This window comes from Lygodium microphyllum, chromosome 11, assembly GCF_053477565.2.
Source record: "Lygodium microphyllum isolate KBCC chromosome 11, Lygodium_microphyllum_v1.1.10, whole genome shotgun sequence".
NCBI classification, from domain to species: domain Eukaryota; kingdom Viridiplantae; phylum Streptophyta; class Polypodiopsida; order Schizaeales; family Lygodiaceae; genus Lygodium; species Lygodium microphyllum.
The window spans coordinates 97,332,715-97,353,725 of NC_141145.1; the positions used below are offsets into that span (position 1 = coordinate 97,332,715).

General features: G+C 39.1%; 1 protein-coding gene across 2 annotated transcripts; it reads left to right on the top strand.

The window, feature by feature from the left end:
• Positions 1 to 5,302: 5,302 nt before the first annotated feature.
• LOC148029131 (uncharacterized) lies at positions 5,303 to 8,949 on the top strand. 2 transcript variants are annotated; one of them, XM_087687885.1, is made up of 3 exons: positions 5,303 to 5,417; positions 5,489 to 8,138; positions 8,292 to 8,949. In XM_087687885.1, the coding sequence occupies exon 2, from the start codon at positions 5,702 to 5,704 to the stop codon at positions 7,115 to 7,117; it is 1,416 nt and encodes a 471-aa protein (XP_087544011.1). In that variant the 5' UTR covers positions 5,303 to 5,417; positions 5,489 to 5,701; the 3' UTR covers positions 7,118 to 8,138; positions 8,292 to 8,949. The 2 variants fall into 2 exon arrangements, with proteins under 2 accessions (XP_087544011.1, XP_087544010.1); XM_087687884.1 differs by having other exon boundaries at positions 5,310 to 8,138.
• Positions 8,950 to 21,011: the final 12,062 nt, after the last annotated feature.

Below are 21,011 nucleotides of genomic sequence, written 5' to 3' on the forward strand. Positions count from 1 at the left end.
GTTAAGATGACTACCCTACACCTAGTACTAGCATTGGTTGGTTAGTTAGATTTGGACCTTTATTAGATGGATGCTAAGACAACTTTCTTACATGGGGACTTGCATAAGGAGATTTATATGCAGCAGGCTAAGGGCTTTGAGGAAAAAGACAGGAAACACCTAGTGTGTAGATTGAGAAAGAGCCTTTATGGTCTTAAGCGGGCACCTAGGGAGAATGGTACCACAAGTTTGATGCTTTTATGCATTCACAAGGCTATGCACGTAGTGATATGGATCCATGTTTATACATGAAGAAGGTTTGTGATGACAGCCTTTTAATTTTGGCACTCTATGTGGATGACATGTTGATTGCTGGGAGAGCTCTTGATGAGCTAGATGCTCTGAAAAGTCTGCTCAAGAAGAGCTTTGAGATGAAATATATGAGACAAGTCTCACATATTCTTGGGATGTGCATTACACATGACCGCTCTCAGGGGTTTCTTTACTTGTTGCAAAAGGAGCATATCTAGAAGGTCCTTGAGTGGTTTTATATGCAGTAGGATGTTAAGCCTGTTGGTTGTCCTTTGTCTTCTCATGTGAAGGTGAGCCAAGCCGATTGTCCGTAGTATGATTAACAAAAGGTTGAGATAGCCAAGATCCCTTATGCATCTGCAGTGGGTAGTTTGATGTATGCCATGATAGCCACTTGTCCTGACATAGCTTTTGTAGTGGGAGTTGTGGCACACTATATGGCTACACCTAGCAATCGACATTGGGATGCCGTCAAGGGTATCATGAGGTACTTGAAGGGCGCAACAGATATGTGCATATGTTATGGTGGCCAGGGCACAACAGATATGTGCATATGTTATGGTGGCCAGGATACAGGAGTCATGGGGTACACTGACTCTTATCATGCAGGACATGCAAAGAGTAGAAAATCCACCTCTGGCTATGTGTTTACCTTTGCTAGTGGTGCTATTTCTTGGATGTCCAGGGTGTAGAAATGCATGGCACTCTCTACTACAGAGGCCCAGCATATTGCAGCCATTGAGGCTTGCAAGGAGGCTCTCTGGTTAGGCCGTCTAGTAGAAGACCTTGGTATGATTGACATGGTTCTTACATTGCATCCGGATTCTATGAATGCTATCCAATTAGCCAAGAATCTAGTCTTCCATGCGAAGACTAGGCACATTGAGGTGTGGTACCACTTTATCAAAGAGGTCATTGAGGACAAGTCTATTGATCTTGTCAAGATCTCAACTAACCAAAATCTTGCAAATTTGCTCACGAAAAGTTTCTCAGTAGAGCATTTTGCCTTCCTTAGGAAGTTGATATGCATTGGCTGAGATGACCTCTATTCCTCATCCTATTGTACTCTATATACACATTATACTTTGTCACTTTTTTTTCTCATTTCCTCTTCACTCAAGGCACATTTGCCTTTAAGTGGGAGGTTGTTGGGGGTAAAGGTGCTTGTGCCCAGCCGCCCGTGCATTACTACACTGACAATACCTACACTTGCACATTGCAAGCGATGGGCACCCATCAATGTCACTTCACTATTTATTCTTTCAATGACATTTGAATAAAGGGAAGGCTGGTCACACATTGTGATAGCTGGAGTTCCCACATATTGAGTCTCTCTCTCTTATTCTCTTGCTCCATCCACCATAGCTCACACCTTTCTTGCTTCTGCTTGCTCGTGCTTCCACTTGGGCTTCTCCCTTCATCCTCCCACTCTTTGACATGATCTTCAAGATCCCCATAAATGGTTCCTCCTAAGGGTTAATAGTAGTTACACTACTTGGACCTCTTTCATGCTAAATGCCATATAGTTGATGGACGAGAGAACCATCTTAAGATGATGGCATTGTATGAGGATATGCTCAATCTTGCCACAACATCTACTAGTAACCACTCCAACTCCAATTATTAAAAACATATGCAATTGCAACCACAATAGCATGCAATACCAATAACAATAAGCCATATTGAGAACTAATCAATGACATAGGTGACACCTACCTTCAAATGAGAGAGAGAGAGAGAGATGGGGGGGTCTTTTGCTCTACCTATGAGGAGTGAAGGGCTACATGGAATCATGTAATAGTAAGTGTTGTTCTAGAATTGAGAGAGAGAGAGAGAGAGAGAGAGAGAGAGAGAGAGAGAGAGAGAGAGAGAGAGAGAGAGAGAGAGAGAGAGAGAGAGAGAGAGAGAGAGAGAGAGAGAGAGAGAGAGAGAGAGAGAGAGAGAGAGAGAGAGAGAGAGAGAGAGAGAGAGAGAGAGAGAGAGAGAGAGAGAGAGAGAGAAAGAAAGAAAGTTATATTAACGTCTTCTAAAGACCAAAACTGGCCTATGAGACAAACTGTGATACAACTGATGAGGTCCAGCTATCCAAAATAAAAGTGCTGAATGAAAAGCTAAAAACTGGAAACTGAAAATACGGTGCTGTGAGTGTGATAAGTGTCGTGTATGTGTATGTGCGTATGTAGCTCTGGTACTCCAGATAATGGCTACAAAAGGGGAACAAATGTCGGCTGTGATAGGGGAACAACTGTCGGCTGTGATAAAGTGGTGCGATGTGTATATGTAACAGATGCAGGGAGATATACTATCCTGGGATGTAGTAGCAGTCGTCGAAGTCGCTAATAGCAGGTGATCCCTCTTGGATGCAGGATGTGGTACATCGACGGTGGAGAAAGAGCAAACTGGAGATCTGAGATCCAATGTGTCGAGTGTCGTCGGATCTCAGTCTGCTGTCGATGTAGATCAAGAATCCTCCGGATCTCCTGTCGGTGTGGCTGTGGGGTCCGAAACCCACGGATCCTCGTGCGGCGTCGGGTACGCTGGTCCTCAGCCTGCTGTAGTGTGAGCCCGGAGGTCTGGCTGGAGGCTGGTACAGTAGCTCTCACTCTGTCTGTCTGAAAGAACTGTGTAATAGTCGTCTGGGTGGGCCCCTCTCTGACTGGGACCCGCTGTGTGCTCTGCTATCTGATGTGCCATGCCTCTCCCAGAAAACGGCCAAATGATCTCTGATCCATATCAGTCATACATCCCTGAAGTGAGCTGCTCAATGTGTATCTAGATCTCAACTCTGAGATGGGGGGGTCTTTTGCTCTACCTATGAGGAGTGAAGGGCTACATGGAATCATGTAATAGTAAGTGTTGTTCTAGAATTGAGAGAGAGAGAGAGAGAGAGAGAGAGAGAGAGAGAGAGAGAGAGAGAGAGAGAGAGAGAGAGAGAGAGAGAGAGAGAGAGAGAGAGAGAACCTTTGCTATGATGAATCATCACCATTGTGCCACACATAGGTTTGGTGACCTTTTCCTTGGTTTGGAAATTAGCAAGTCAAACATTTCAATGAAATATAGGAAAGATATAGATGGTTTTTTCTTTTTTAGAAGGAAGACAAAACTCTTCCATCCCACACTACCACACTTGAGGCCTTGCTAAGTTAGAACAAAAATTTCAGCAAAATAATGGCTTATAAGTATTGTGACCTCCCATCCTATTTAGATCTTACTCCTTTGACTATGGAAGGGGCAATTTGCTTTAGAGACTAAAAGCACACCATTAACAAATATGGGATGGCCCATTCATTGAGGCTCTTGAGTCTCATCATCTTGGTGGGGGTTGAAACCCCTTTGATGTCAAGTATACTTTTCGAGTGTCTGTGGATTTTCCCACTTAGGTGGGGGTTGATGTCCCCCACCCGAAACATTTTGCAACTCAAAAAATGCAATCCAAATCAATGGTTTCCACCATATGCCTTGAGTGCATTTTTTGAGCATATCCATGAATTACCCATTGCACTTGAAAATATGATATGAATCATAGGCTTCCACATGGCTACATGCCTCAAGTGAATTTTTTGAGGATGTTTACATATTTTCCACCCAAACACAAGCTCACAGATTTCATGCGTCCTAAATAGTTTCTAGCTTGAAAAATACAGTGTGAATTATAGGTTCTCATAGCTTGCAAATTCGAAGGGTGTATGTGAATTTTCCACCTTGGATGTGGGTCCATGGATTTTGATTCTTAGGTGGGGTTTAGTGTTGCCCACTCACCCTAAATAGTCTATAGATCAAAAAATATGGTTTGAATCATAGGCTCACAAAGAGTGCATTTTTGAAGGGTGTCATCGGGTTTTCCACCCTAATTGTGGGTCCATGGATTTGCCCCCTTAGGTGGGGGTTGATGGCCAACCACCCTAGACTCGGCTCAAAAACTACAGTTTGAATCATAGGCTTCCAAATTGAGGTAAAAAAGATACGCCCTAGATCATAAGCTTCCACATGGAGCTTGAAAAATATAATGTGAATCATAAGCTTCTACATGGTATACCTCAATTGCAATTTTCCTCCTTGGGCATAGGGTTGTTACCTACACTAGGGTAAAGGGACCAATAGCTTCTCATGTAAGAGTCCCCCATTACACACACACACACACACACACTCTCTCTCTCTCTCTCTCTCTCAAATGAGTTACATAAATATTTTTAATACTCAAACTATATATATCATATGGAGCTTTAAAAAATATTTGGAGCATTTTCATATTTTTATCAAGTAGGTGTAGTTATGAATGAAGGGTTTAGAAAAGAATGACAATGAGGAGCCAATAGAGTGACACTAAAGGATGCATTATGGTTTCACAAAGTATAAAATAGAAAAAATTGATACATGGCTCAATCATTTGACTTGCATTAAGCTTATTCATTGTATGAAAAATTTTGCATTGTAACATGAAGTTGAAAAGCTAAATCTTTCTTACAAAATTATCACTAAATTTAGGTGAGGTGTGGTTTCCTTTTGGGGCGAGTCAAGCTAGTTACACATCAATGTGAATGCACACTTTGCAAGTATTAACTAATCAATGTACTTCTTTAGGGGTTGGGCATCCGCAGTCCTTTACGCATCGGAGAGGACATGATTTATTGTTTACCTTCTAAACATGTGAACTTCTTGCCCACTTCTAGACAGGGAGTCTCCCCATCTAGTTTGTAAAGTGATGGACAAGGTGCACTCACAACTAGTCAACAAAATTATAAATATATTATTTTTTAAGTTTTTGTAAAATGCATCCTTTTGGTGTGTAAAAGCTTTGTACTCATGTCCACGCCAAATTTTAAAAATTGTATGCTTGCACTTTGGAGAGGGGTTAAGCGTCCACCATCATTTGATGTGTAACTTGCCTCACTTCAAAGTTTCATTTGGCCCCTTTACTAAAGGTTTGTAACCGAAAAATCGATCGGCAAATCAGGTGCTTCCACGTGGTTACACGCCCCTTCTGTCTTTGTCCTAAGACAGCGACGTTCAAATTTCAAACAACTTGACAGGAAACAGCTCGCGAGTCGCCACTGCTGATGCGGGTGTACGGGGGAGCGGCTATGGAAGAGACCTCCATCAATGCAGGTGGACTGCGTTCGGCCGAGGTAAGATATTTTTGAAATCTCCTAGTCTACCTCAGGGTTTCGAGCAGGTAAAAGAACTACGGCTCCTGTAGGCATAGCAAGGGTTTTCCTCTCAGAACTCTGCAAGCCAGCGTATCAAGACAGGAAACATACAAGTCTCGACATCCCAGGAGGTTGCCATTGTTGCATCCATAGATCACGCGGATGAAGAGAGAGGCGATTAACCGACAACAGTCGAACGGTTTGCTCGTTTTCAAAGTCGTCTTGACAGGGAGTAATGCTTATCATCCTGTAGTTTTTTGTGCATGGAGCTCAGGCTAGCTGTGGCACATCTTCACAATCAGTGGACGCTTTCCGCCTTGGTTTGGGCGTTTGTGGAGCTTCTCCTAGCAATAATCATCCTTCTTCAAGTGGCAGTGGCATATTTGACCTTCCGACTTATAAATTATCTGGGACTAGAACCTTCTTCCTGGAATGAAGCTTGCTTGAGAGCAGCGTCATATGGCAATGTGGAGGATCGTAATGATGGTCTTGATGTTAAAAGCACCTCACAGGAATCGGAAAATGTTTATGGATGCAAGAAAGGCGTGCAAAAGCAAGGGACATATACTTTTGATCACTTCTATTGCCCCAAATGCAAAGGGGTATGGACTATGAAGGAAGTTTCATCTTTAGATGAAGTTGACTTACAGATTAATCAGTGCTTATCCTTGTGGAATAACCGGATTTATGAGACTGCAGCTAGGCAGGAGCGAAAACAAGAAGTGACAGACAGAAGTAACTTGCAAGACAAGGTTACTGGGGTGGAAGAACAAAATAGTATCTTATCAGAAACTCCACCACCCCAGAAGGCAAGTTCACAGTCATCTGGCAAATCACAAGTTGAGGAACAAGGTGATGAGACGTCAGTGAACAGTGTTGGGAAAGTTGCTAATTACACAGAAAAGTTTTGGGATTTCCTCTCCTTATTGTATGACCAACAAGGATCATATATAGAAGGTGCTGAAAGGTTACACTCTGGTTGCATCGACTCAGAGGGAAAAAATGAAGGCCTTATGCCAGTGTCTCAAGTTTTGCTGCAGGGTAGCACAGCAGCAGGTGTAATGACAGGGGTTTCTCATGAGACTGAAGATGTGATAAATGCATTAAAAGAGGCACTTCATAAAGAGCAGGAAACTTGTTCTGCTCTGTATGCTGAACTGGAGGAAGAAAGGAATGCTTCTAAAAGTGCAGTAAATGAAGCAATGGCCATGATAATGCGCTTGCAAGAAGAGAAAGCAGCATTGCAACTGCAAGGAGCACATTTTCAGAGGATGGCTGAAGAGAAGGCCAGTCATGATGATCAAGCCATGCAGTTAATGAAAGAGATACTGTACAGAAAAGAAAGAGAGAGTTTTCTTCTGAAGAAGGAAGTGGAGTTGGTCAAGTCCAGGTTTTTGAGAGAAATGAGAAGAGTAAGCAAGAGAAGGAAGGCCATTGAGAACCTAGAAGGAGGAGAGACTTTACTTATGCTGCAGAGTTCTAAGGGGATTGAAATTCCATGTCCATCTGAACAGGAGAGTCAACTGATGCAGGACACTAGGAGCATTGGTGAAAGAAGTGATGAACTTGCCACTGTTTCAGCCTTCACATCCAAATCAAACTCACAATGCAGAACGCCATCACTATCTTCACTATGGATTGCAGAAGAGCAGCAACCTTCTAAAAGGCTTAAGAGTTAACACTAACCACAATGGTATCCTGGATCAGGAGATGGTGCTTGGTTCCAATGTGGCTGGTTCACAGGGTTTATTGAGTGTGGCATTTGTAAGCCCAAATAATGATGCAGTGAAATCAAAAGTTGATTCAGAAGGGTTTTCAACCGTCCAACAAAGGCAATCTCTTTTGGCTATGTATAAATATGATATTGGCTCTGTTTTGACTTGTCTAACAGCTTTAGAAGAACATCTCAAAGCACACAAGGTGACCAAAGGGTTAGATGTTAATTTGGTTCAGCCAAGCAAAAGTTTCATCAGTTCAGTTCTCATGAATTCTGATTGGGATGTGGTGGAAACCACAAGTAATGTATCGTCTGATCCACTGTGTTCCAAACATGTCACCCAGCCTTTATCTGAAACTAAGAACCTGGCAGTAACATGAGCTGGTGAAATTTTACATACATCAGGTAAAAGGTTTTGGGCACTGATCAGCACAGTTCGGTCAACTGATTGTTGTGCTTTGGGTGCAAGATGGGACACTGTATCCTCTCTTAACTCAACAGTGGGAACACAAGTGGCAAGAGTTATAAGGCTTATGTTCCAGAGCAGTTTCTGAATCGTAGTTTGCACCAGATAGGGGAAACATACATGCCTTGAGGAAATTTTGAATCAGATTCCTTATCTAATATGGATGTCAACCCATTCCAGCAAAGGGGTTGATATAGGCACTACTATGAACATGCTTCAAAAGTTACCTCCTGTGGCTTAAAACAAGGATTTAGGGAAATCTATGAGTTCTGAGAGCACCCTCCAAAATGCTTATTTGCAGTCTTTGCATGGTCATCTAAGTGATAATTAAGCTGTTTCTGCATGTACTGACTTACCAGCTGAGGTTCTAGTACATGAATTTGTACCTTCAACATTATGCAGTAACAGGAGTTCTAACATCCAGCTGTTCCGACAGATGATACAGCAGAGGCAGGAGATTCCTGTAGAGTCATCAAAGAATGGCATACAAGTGTCTTGCCTTTTCTCTATCTCACAGGTATGCAAGCAGAGTTAAGCTCCATGCCCCCTGATTATTCTTTTGATATTTTCTTTCTAAAGGAAACAAGCAACATGACTTGTTTGTTTGGTTGTTATGAATTGTTTGAATTCAATAACACGGTGCCTAAATAACAATGCTTGATTCATACAGGTGTAAAATAGTAGGTCAACTTAACAGTCTAACCCAATCATGGGAAGCAGCGACTGTTGAATTGACTAGGGCACATTTGGGTGTAAAATAGTAGATGCTAGGAGTGAGGCAAAGTTTCTGCAGGCATTTTTGAAATTGGGTTTTAACTATGAAGATGTAATGCAAGGTTTGGGTGAGATGTCAATTGAGTTATGCACCTGGTGCCATTTTTGGAGTTTGGAAATCCCATTGAGTGGTTAGGGACTCTTTTTTTTCCATTCACTTCGTAAACTACCTCCCTGCAATTACATGTCATATTATATAAGTGAGATCCTTACCCTTTGGTGCTTTAGATGATAGTAAAAGAGGTTCTATATATGACGGCATGACATTGACCGAGGCAATGGTGTTGGATTTAGGGTTGTAGGAATACAAGTATACTAATTTGGAGAAGCTTGAGAGGGCATAACTCAAAATGTATTGAGAAGTATCAAAATATAAGGGTTACAAGCCTAAGTATGTCCTAAAAGTGAATAGGTATATATACAATACTAAGGGAAAAAAACTCTTAAATAGAGAAAAAAAAGTGACCCAATAGTCCTTAGCGTTTACACACCTTTATTAAAATATAGTAACAAAGTTTGATTAGGAGTAATGTGGTGAAGGAGAGTTGGTGCTTATATATAGGGAAGTGCCATGTCCATGTTGAAATACATTACTGATGGATTGCTTAGTTAGATGGATGTACACGTTTACACTTAGTACGTCGATGGTCATTATGATTCTTACATGGTCGTTGGTTTATCATTTATTATATTTGGTTTGTTATACCTACCTATAATTGACATAATTATAGCATTAATCGATTAGTATAATCAATTATACATTGTTTTACTTAATAAGTTACTTTTCTTTATATTGTATCTTATCTATACTTTGTGTACATTGTATTTTGTGAGAAAGATGGAAGAAAAATCAAGTCTTTATTTTTCTTCATGTATTCTTAAATGAGTTTCTACTTGTGTATATGGTGTGTGTTCAATGTAATAGCTTATGTGATTTGTGACATGGTATCAGAGTGGTGCCATGGAGAGGTTGAAGTGAAGGAATAAGATTCAAGCAAGCAATCTATAAGCTCTTTTTTTTTTTTTTTCTTGGATAGTGTTTGTGGAGGTATCACAAGCATGGTAGAGCAAACATCTTAGATTGTTGTGAGATTTGATATATATTTTGTAAATAATTCCCTTGGGTTTTTTTGTTGTGGTTTTTGCTATTTGAGGTTATTTTATGTTTTATTTTTGACTTTGTAAGAGTGTGAACAATAGTTTTAGGATATATAGTAATTTCAGTTGTATTGGTTGTTTTTAGATACATGTTACAGATTTCGAATTTGTGAAATTTGAAGTATTTGTTAAGTACTTAGTTTTACTATAATGATTGAGAATAGTGGAAATTCGATTAATGAGAAGCTAGATAAAAATAACTATCAATCATCAAAGTTTTGTATGATAAATATACTTACTGAAAAAGGTCTTAACAAGTTTGTTTTAGATAGAAAAATGAATTAGAGCTAAGTAATCTTGTAATTGTAAAAGAATTAAATGCGTGGAAAGAATGGAATATAAAATATAGAAAGATAATGTATTTACTATTTGCACTCATTGATAATATTATGTTGGGGCATATTAGAAATGTAGAAAGTTTACATGTAGTTTGGATAAATATAATTTAAAGGTTTAGAAATCTTGTATTACTTTTATGTATACAATGAAATCATTTTTAGATTTTGACAAGTTGGTCTCTCTTATGATTACTAAAGAGATTAATATGCAAGGTAAATCATTTAAAAGTGGTGAATATGTCAGTTTTTTTTACTAGTTTAAGAAGGGAACATGGTAGATTTTTTTCAAGAGGTCATAGTATGAGTCGTATTGGTGGTAATGAAAATAAATAGGATTAGTTAATAGTTTGGTGATATGTAGATTTTGGAAGGTTGTGGTAATTTTAGAGATAAAAAAAGCTTTAGAGGAAGAGGTGAATGCCAGAATTTTTAAGATAGAATGATGATAAAAAACAGTACTTATCAAATAGTATATAGTAAAAGCTATTATAAAAAATGGAGTATGTGATGATATATGGTAAATTGATTCATGTGTATCTAATTATATAATGAGTCATGTTAAATGGTTTGCAGAGATGTAGAATTTATAAAGTTTAGGTTATTTAGAGATAGGTAATGAATTGTGCTATTCGATTTTATATCTTAAAAAAGTTTCACTCTTTTTATATGATGATCAAATAGTGTTAGATGTTATGTATGTATCATTAATTACAAAGAATTTAGTACTTATTGATTAAATGATATAGCAAAGTTTGCATGTTAAGATTTGATATAAAGGGTTGTTTTGTTAAAGACTTAATAATAAGTATAAGTTGGTTATAAAAAAAAGTAGAGTTAGTCGCATGTTTACTTTGAATGTTAAAATTATTATTATAAATGTTATGTATGTTAAGGAAAATGTGTGGTTGTAGATATTAAAATATAGTACAAACATATTGAATATGTAAATTTACAAATATTAAAATTAATATAATTTAAAGAATTGGTTATAAGTTTGTTTACATTTAGAGTTTTAAAATTATACAAAGTTTACGAAGTATATTAATTTTAAAAATAAGCATTGTAATTATTTTTACATGAGAAAGATGTAAGTAAGAATATACTTAATGTAGTATATGTAGATGCTTAGGGATCTGTCTAGAATATGTACCTTGGTGATATTACGTGTTTTATTATATTAATAAATAATTATTTTAGAAAATATTGAGTATATTTTATGAAGAAAAAAAATAAAATATTTGAGTATTTTAAAACTTTCAATATTGTTATTGAAATAGAAACATACTTGAAAGTTAATTGTTTGAGATCCAATGGAGAAAAATATATGTGTAATGAATTTAATGGTTTTTTAAAGTCTCATAAAATAAAGTGATAATTTATATATATGTATATTTTATAATAAAATTAGATTATAGAAATAAAAAATGGATATAATGCAAACGTTATATATGTATTGATGGTTCATAACAAAATATTAAAGTATATTTTAATATAGGATTTTTTATATTGTTATTTATATTATGAATATGTTTTTTATAATTATAGTTTATTATGTAACTCAAATAATGTTTTATATGTAAGAAGTCTAATGTATCGTATTTGAAAGTATTATATATGTTTATGTGCTTAATAAGTTAAGAAAATTGATTTAAGGTAAAAATATATATTTTCATTGGATATTTTATTAAGTAAAAAGAGTAATGTTATAACCTTGTTAGTTTTAAGTTTTATATAAGTATGGATATTATGTTTTATGATATAAGTAATTGGTATGCATTTAGTGTTGATATATTAAATAATATTAATTATGATAAACATGTGGATAAGAATGTAAAAACGATAAATTTTTAGTGGACTAGAGATATCATGTGGTAGTAGATTTATGGTCAGAGTCATTGGTTTGGGAGACTAAGGAGTAGTCTTGTATCTTTAGGTATATCTATTAGTATTGTAGATAATGACAAAAGGAAGAACGTGTCAAATAGTAATAATATACCTACTAGTCATAAAGTTTTTAATGGAGATTCTAGTGGCTTAGAGAGCTTGGATAATGAGCTTGATATGTTTTTGGCTAGAATTTCAGGTGCATAGAGTGCATGGTAATGTAAAAACTTCATTGAGTAATTTAGTGGTATGTAAGTCTAGTAAGATGAGATATCATATTAGAAGATTTGGTTTTGAGGGTCATGTAGCTTACCATATATTTATATGATAAAGACAGTTGAGAATGTTGAGCTTATTTGTTTTTAGGAGATTGTAGATTATGCCCTTTGGAATGTGGTAATGCATAAGGAGATAATTGCATTAGTGGTGCATAGATTGGATGTCGTAAGCGCGCATAGTGAGCATCAGAAGGTCCCCAAGAATAAAAAAACTCTAATTTTTGCACACAAATCAATGTAAAAGACTTGCACGACATGAAGAAAAGACCAATTGGGTGCAATCTTCCTTCATGCCGTGTGTGAGCGCTCCACAAAGCATGTATTTTATGTATTAATCATATTCAAGCTCAAATAATAGCCAAAATTACAAAATAGCATGCTTTTGGCTTTTAAGTTTGCTTTAGTGCTAAATAGAAATAAAGCTAATGGACGCCCAAGAAGGCAGACATACCCAATACAATGTCCAAATACAAATATCTAAATCGTGCATCCATGTGCATACAAAAATAATAAGTAAATATCAAACGCCTTGATAAATATGCGTGACAAAATATAGACGCCATGCCTAAGGTATGTGCCCATCAAAATATTGACGATAACTCAAATACACGCTATTTTTCAATGCTTTTCATTGCCACTGCTGCTATCTCTACACATCAATTGAAGTATTTACAATCATTAGTAAAATAACACAATTAAACCGATAAAAGTGAATACCTAAAAGTGAATCTTAATTTATCACGAGTTCGTACTTTAAACTCATAAACGTTTATTAATTTAATATGTATTTTGCGGAATCACCTGCTATGGAATCACCCATGTACACACTAAATTAACGAAACGCCCGAAAAGGATAGGTGTCCCTATCAACTTCTCGCACAAAGAATCCACTTTGTGTATGAGTCTCGATAATAAAAGTTTACGAAATCTATCGTAAAATCTAACACTAAAGCTAACCATGATATGATTTGGGATGTTGTAAACATGTTTAGCAAACAAGTATATTTCATTCAATGTAAGAAAACTCTAACTGCATCTCAAGCAGCTCAATTGTTTTTGAAAACTATGTTAACTAATCATGAATTATCAAAAGTTATTATTTTTTATCGTGATTTTAGATTTTGTAATAATTTTTGGATTACTTTGTTTGCTAACTTAGGCACAAAGATTGATTTTTCATCTGTATTTCATCCTGAAACTAATGGTCAAACAGAAGCTACTAACAGTACTATTTTAGATTTTTTACGTGCTTACACTATTTTTAAACCACACACATGGGATACATATCTACATTTACTTCAGTTTGCATATAATAATACACCACATACAACAATCATATATAAAGCAAGCAAATAAGAAAAGACAGACCATGAATTTTAAAGTTGATGACTATGTTTCGTTAAGAATAGAAAAACGTAGATTACAAAGTGTAGATAAACACCCAGTTGTGAAATTAGCACTTAGATTTTATGAAACATTCAAGATCATACACAAAATTAATGACTGTATTTAAATTAGAACTATCACAACATTAGAAAATTTATAACACCTTTCATATTAGTTTATTATGATCCTTTAGAGGCCAATTACCTGTATACCCTATCTATGAAAACCCACATTTGTTTAGATGAAGAGACTGAAATCCTCGAGCCTAAAGCTATTATAGATACTGACTTTATGACCACTAGAACTGACTGTAGATATTCTAGATATTTGGTCAAGTTTAAAAACCATCCTGTTGAAGAGGCCCAATAAATGCACGCTAGAGACTTGAATACTTTCCCCACTCTGTTAGCTCCACATTGAGCTAATAGTAATTGAGGACAATTGCTATCTCACCTCGGGGATATGATGCCAGGAGGCATATTTCATGGTGGATTCCGTACACTTTTATTATCAGGGCTTATACACAAAGTGGATTCTTTGTGCGAGAAGTCGATGGAGACGTCTATCCTTTTCGGACGTTTTGTTAATTTAGTGTGTACATGGGTGATTCCATAGCGGGTGATTTCACAAAATACATATTTAAAGTGCGCACTCGTGATAAATTAAGGTTACGATTGATTTTTTCCCATGCCTTGTGTGAGTGTTCCACAAAGCATGTATTTTATATATTAATCATCTTCAAGCTCAAATAATAGCCCAAATTACAAAATAGCATGCTTTTGGCTTTTGAGTTTGCTTTAGTGCTAAATAAAAATAAAGCTAATGGGCGCTCAAGAAGTCAGGCATACCCAATACAATGTCCAAATACAAATATCTAAATCGTGCGTCCATGCGTATACAAAAATAATAAGTAAATATCAAACGCCTTGATAAATAGATGCGACAAAATATGTGCGCCATGCCTAAGGTATGCGCCCATCAAAATATTGACGATAACTCGAATACACGCTATCCTCCAATGCTTTCCACTGTCACTACTGCTATCTTTATACATCAACTGAAGCATTCACAATCGTTAGTAAAATAATACAATTAAACCGACAAAAGTGAATACCTAGCAGTCTTCAGCTAGATAAATAAATCAATTGGTTAGAAATCAATTCTAACCTTAATTTATCACGAGTGCGTACTCTAAACTCATAAACGTTTATTAATTTAAATATGTATTTTGCAGAATCACTCACTATGGAATCACCCATGTACACACTAAATTAACAAAACGCCCAAAAAGGATAGGTGTTCCTATCGACTTCTCGCACAAAGAATCCACTTTGTGTATGAGCCCTGGTAATAAAAGTTTACAGAATCCACCGTAAAATCTCACGGAATCCACCGTGTCACGGAATCCACCGTGTAATATGCCTCTTCGAGCATTCGGAGTTGCAGTAGGGCATTCCAAAAACGTTCAATGTATTGGGAAATAGGTTCACGATCTCTTTGCTATAGAAGATCCCATTGCTTTATGACTTTTTCATGAAATTGAGGAGGAAGGAAAATCTGCAAAAACTTCTTTTGGAAACTCTCCCAGGTAGTGGGACAATCAATGCTCTTACGAACCATAGTCCACCATAGAGATACTCGATTGACTAAATGATTAGTGACACATTTAATTTTGTCTTTCTTAGCATATGTCTCTTTATGAAAGTAATCATTAAACTGACTGATAAATGCAAGTACAGTCTTTCCATCTCGAGATCCATTGAAAGTACAAAAGTTGAAAATTTTTTAACTTATCTTTGTTTCTTTGCGGATGGATTGAGCTTCAAGCGTCGCATCGATGGTACGTCATATAAGATCTTCGAGTTGCGGTCCATCTTTGTCGGTGGTAGATCGTTGCAAATTGCCTAATTGAACTTGCAAAGCTTGTCGGGCTCTTCGTTTTTCATCAAGCTGCATTATAATTAAATCCAATTTTTGTTCCATCGTAGGTTCAGGAAGATCACCTTCAGCCATTAAATCGTCCATATTTTGTTCCGTCATCCTGTAAAAATCCAAAAGACCTCACTCTCTCAAAATCTGATTAGTGGGATGAGCGTAGGTCAAAGTCGGGTATACAAGGCTTATAGATTTTTGTTTGGCTTTTACGGTCTTTGTCTTTTGCAGTTGCGGTATTTGTAGTCTGGTTCAGCAAGTCTGCGTATGTGAACAGAGTCTTCCAGGGAGCAATTCCGTAATTCTGTGCTTCTACGCAGGAATAACCTTTATGGGAGTAATTGAGATAAGTCTGTTTTGACTTCTAAGAACTTGCATGACTTGCAGAGTAAAAGAACTTTGACCCAAGAACAAAAGAACTCTACTTTTTGCACACAAATCAATGTAGAAGACTTGCATGACATGAACAAAAGACCAATTGGGTGCAATCTCCCTCCATGCCTTGTGTGAGCGCTCCACAAAGCATGTATTTTATGTATTAATCATCTTCAAGCTCAAATAATAGCCCAAATTACAAAATAGCACGCTTTTGGCTTTTGAGTTTGCTTTAGTGCTAAATAGAAATAAAGTTAATGGGCGCCCAAGAAGTCAGGCATACCCAATACAATGTCCAAATACAAATATCTAAATCGTGCACCCATGCGCATACAAAAATAATAAGTAAATATCAAACGCCTTGATAAATAGGCGCGACAAAATATAGGCGCCATGTCTAAGGTATACGCTCATCAAAATATTGACGATAACTCGAATACACGCTATCCTGCAATGCTTTCCACCGCCACTACTGCTATCTCTACACATCAACTGAAGCATTCACAATCATTAGTAAAATAATACAATTAAACCGACAAAAGTGAATACCTAGGAGTCTTCAGCTACATAAATAAATCAATTGGTTAGAAATCAATCATAACCTTAATTTATCACGAGTGCGCACTTTAAACTCATAAACATTTATTAATTTAATATGTATTTTTTGAAATCACCCGCTATGGAATCACCCATGTACACACTTAATTAACGAAATGCCCGAAAAGGATAGGCGTCCCCATCAACTTTTCGCATAAAGAATCCACTTTGTGTATGAGCCCCGATAATAAAAGTTTACGGAATCCACCGTAAAATCTCACGGAATCCACCGTGGCACGGAATCCACCATGTAATATGCCTCCTGGCATCAATTAGAGGCGAATAGGACTTGTGATTTATTACCATTACTTAAGAGCAAAAAAGCTATTGGTTGTAAGTGGGTATATAAAATAAAGCATAATGTAAATTATCATATTAGTAGATATAAGATTTGACTAGTAAGAGGTTATGCATAAATGTATGATATATATTATAAAGAGACATTTAATTTGATTGTTAGGATATCAATTGCTGAAAGGTGAGAAGGATCGAAGCTTGCACGCGAGCTATGGCGGGAGAGCAAGAGCAAGAAAGAGAGAGACAAGAAATGGGAACTCCAACAGTCACAATGTGTGATCGGGCCTTCCTTTATTCAAACTGTCACTAAAAGAATAAAGAATAAAGTGACGTGACGGGCGCCCACCACCTGCAGTGTGCAGTGGCGGGTACTGTCAGTGTAGTAATACACGGGGCGGTACGGCGGAGGCGCCTTTACCCCCAACAACCTCCCACTTAAAGGCGAATATGCCCTAGTGAGAGAGAAAAGAAAAAGAAAAGACAGTACAAATGTACATAGGTACAAGGGATGAGGAAAGGCGACATCTCATCCAACGCCCATCAACCTCCTGAGGAAGGCAAAGCGCTCAGTAGTGAGGCTCTTCGTGAGCAGATCTGCAGGATTCTCGTCAGTGGAGATCTTGACAAGGTCAACAGACCTGTCCTCCACGACACCACGTATGAAGTGATACCTCCTCTCAATGTGTTTCGTCTTCGCATGGAAGACCGTATTCTTAGCCAACTGAATGGCACTCATAGAATCCGAATGTAGTGTAGGTGTAGCATCAATCCCAAGGTCAGCAACTAGACGGCCTAACCATATGGCCTCCTTGCAAGCCTCAGTGGCTGCAACATACTCGGCCTCAGTGGTAGACAAAGCCGTACACTTCTGAACCCTGGACATCCAAGAGACAGCCCTTCCAGCATAGGTGAATACATAGCCAGAAGTGGACTTCCTACTATCTGCATGTCCTGCATAATCGGAGTCAGTGTACCCCACGACCCCTGTATCCTGGCTGCCATAGTAAATACACATATCTGTTGTGTCCTTCAGGTACCTCATGATACCCTTCACGGCATCCCAATGTCTGCTGCCAGGTGTAGCCATATAGCGTGCCACAACACCAACTGCATGCGCAATATCTGGACGAGTGGCTATCATGGCATACATCAAACTGCCCACGACTGAAGCATAAGGGATCTTGGCCATCTCGGCCCTCTGCTCATCTGTCTGCGGACAATCGGCTTGTGATACCTTCACATAAGAAGGTAATGGACAGCCAATAGGCTTTACGTCCTGCATGTGGAAGCGCTCAAGGACTTTATGAATGTACTCCCGCTGTGAGAGATACAAAAGCCCCAGATACCTATCGCGCTTAATGCGCATCCCAAGTATATGTGAGGCGTGTCCCAAATCCTTCATCTCAAAGCTCTTCTTCAGCTGAGATTTAAGAGCATCTAGCTCATCATGAGCTTTCCCGGCTATCAGCATATCATCAACATAGAGTACCAAGATAAGCAAACTGCCATCATGGGCTTTCTTCGTGTAAAGACACGGATCCATAGCACTCCTGCTGTAGCCCTGTGACTGCATAAAGGCATCAAACTTATGATACCATTCCCTAGGTGCCTGCTTCAAGCCATACAAGCTCTTCTTCAACTTGCACACTAGGTGCTCCCTGCCAGGTTCTGCAAAGCCCTTAGGCTGATCCATATAGATCTCATCATGCAAGTCCCCATGTAGAAAAGCCGTCTTGACATCCATCTGATATAGATCTAAGTCAAGCTATGCAACCAAAGCCAAGACTAAGCGCAGGGTGGTCATCTTAATCATAGGAGAGAAGACCTCATCAAAGTCCACACCATGTTCCTGCTTAAAACCCTTTGCTACCAATCTAGCCTTGTATGCCGGCTTGGGGTGTCCAGGGATACTTTTCAGCTTGTACACCCACTTGCATGGCAAAGCCTTCTTGCCCTTAGGCAAGGCAACCAAATCCCAAGTCTCATTCTTATGCAGGGAGTCTATCTCAGACTGCATAGCCCTCTCCCAGGAGTGACTGTCACCCCTGCGCATAGCCTCATCATAAGTGAAAGGCTCTCCTGCATCTGTAACCAAAACATAATGCATAGAGGGCTGAAATCTGTCAGGTGGACGTCTGTCTCTAGCAGACCGTCTCACCGCAGGCTCTACTGCCTGTCCAACACCCTGGCCCTGTGGAGAAACTGCTGCAGGCTGTACTACTAGCTGTGCTGGAGCTCTAGGCTCCTCCTGAAAGATCACTCTGCGGATCTCAACCACCTTCTCAGGCTGCCTGTGCATCTTGTCTTCATGGAAGATGACGTCATGGCTGCGTACTATTTTCCGCGCCTGCGGATCCCATAGGCGATAGCCCGTCTCTCCTGACTCACCATAGCCAAGGAATATGCATTTAATGCTCTTTGGATCCAATTTACTCCTCTTGTCCTTGGGCACATGGCAGAATGCCTCACATCCAAAGACACAGAGATGCGCATAAGATGGTGGCTTACCAGCCCAAACTTCCTCTGCAACCTGGAAATCCAATCCACTGGAAGGCGATTGGTTTATGACATGCACTGCCGTACTAACTGCCTCAGCCCAAAAACTCTGGGGTAGGCCTGCATGGCTAAGCATGAATAGTCCTGTTCATGCGCTCAGCCAAACCATTCTGGGGTGGGGTGTAAGGGGCGGTCAACTGACGCTTAATACCCCTATCATCACAAAACTGCTCAAAAGCACGTGAGACATATTCTCCCCCATTGTCAGTCCTAAGGCATTTCAGCCTATACCCAGTCTGGTTCTCAACAAGAGCAAGCCAACGCTGAAAGACTGCCAAGACATTAGACTTTTGCTTTATGGGATAAGCCCACACTTTCCTAGAAAAATCATCAATGAAGGTAACAAAGTACTTCGCGCCACCCATAGACATGCAAGGCATAGGTCCACAAACATCGGAATGCACCAATGCCAAGGGCTCACTCATGCGTGGCCTACCCGATTTCTTATGCGTAGACCTATTCTGCTTACCATAAAGACAATCATCACACGAGTCAAAACGTGCATAGTCCAAAGGCGGAAGATACTGCAAACCAGATAACATTTTCATTCCCTTCAAAGACATATGCCCCAAACGGGCATGCCAAAGTGATACATGTGGGATAGAGCCCACTGCCAAAACATGGTCTACAGAAGACCCAGATACAACAAGAGGATAGAGGCTGCCAGCCTTGGTGCCTCTAGCAAGCACAAGTCTGCCTTTGGTAATTTTCCAGGCAGAATCCCCAAAACAGACATGAAACCCTGCATCATCCAACTGTCCTGCAAACATAAGACTGCGCGTAAGCGCAGGTACATGACGTACATCCCTGAGCAAAAAGGAACTGCCAGTGGAAAACTACAACTGAATATCTCCACAGCCCACAATATCAAGAGACCTGTCATCTCCAAGTCTGATTGATCCAGATACAGTACGGTAAGAGTGAAACCGCTCATGGTAAGGCGTCACATGGAAGGACACACCTGAATCCAATAACCAGCACTGTGCATACATACTAGATGTCTCAGTCAAGTGTGAAGCATCAGAAGAACTAGCTGCAAGTATAAACTCATCACCACCATCGGACTCCTCAGTCTACGTGACATTAATTTCCTCAATCTTGACGCTGGACTTCGCAGGTACTATGCTGCGATCAGAGGACTTCTCCTGCACTTTATCTTTCCCCTTATCCTTGCGCTTCTCATTGCGCAACTCATGACACTGTGGTCTAATATGGCCCTTTTTCCCACAATGATGACAAGTGACATTTGCATTGCGCCCACGCGACTTACTACGCGACTTGCCACGAGATTTAGACCGACCCTTCTGCGAGTCACGGCCTTGGCCATTACCACGGTCATACCTGTCATTCCTGCCTCTAACTGTCAAAGCATGACTACCACGAGAGGCATCCAAGTTTTTGCGATTCACCTCTTCTTGAAGAAGAGCACTCTCAGCATCTGCCAATTTTAGAGTAGCACTAGAGGCACAAAGAGCAGTGCGGAATACATCCCATGACTCATTCAGAGTCCCAAGCAAGAAAAGAGGAGTTACTTCCTCTCCAAAGGTGATATCCTGCGAAGTCAGGTTCTTCAGTATAGCATGGAACTGGCTCAAGTGAGCAGACATAGTCGCATTATCCTTCATGCGCAGATCCATAAGCTGCTTCAACCAGTACATTTGACTCGCCGGACTTTTCTTATCATAAAGATTCTTGATCTTATTCCATAGATCCCATGCACTCTGTGCTTCCTCAAATACATTATAATGTACCTGTTCAGTGAGAGACAATACAATCGTGGACTTGCATAGCTCATCAAGTTCAAGCCAGTCGTCA

Coding starts and splice junctions, on each gene's coding strand:
- LOC148029131 (XM_087687885.1), top strand. CDS start 5,702: ATGGAGCTCAGGCTAGCTGTGGCACATCTTCACAATCAGTGGACGCTT.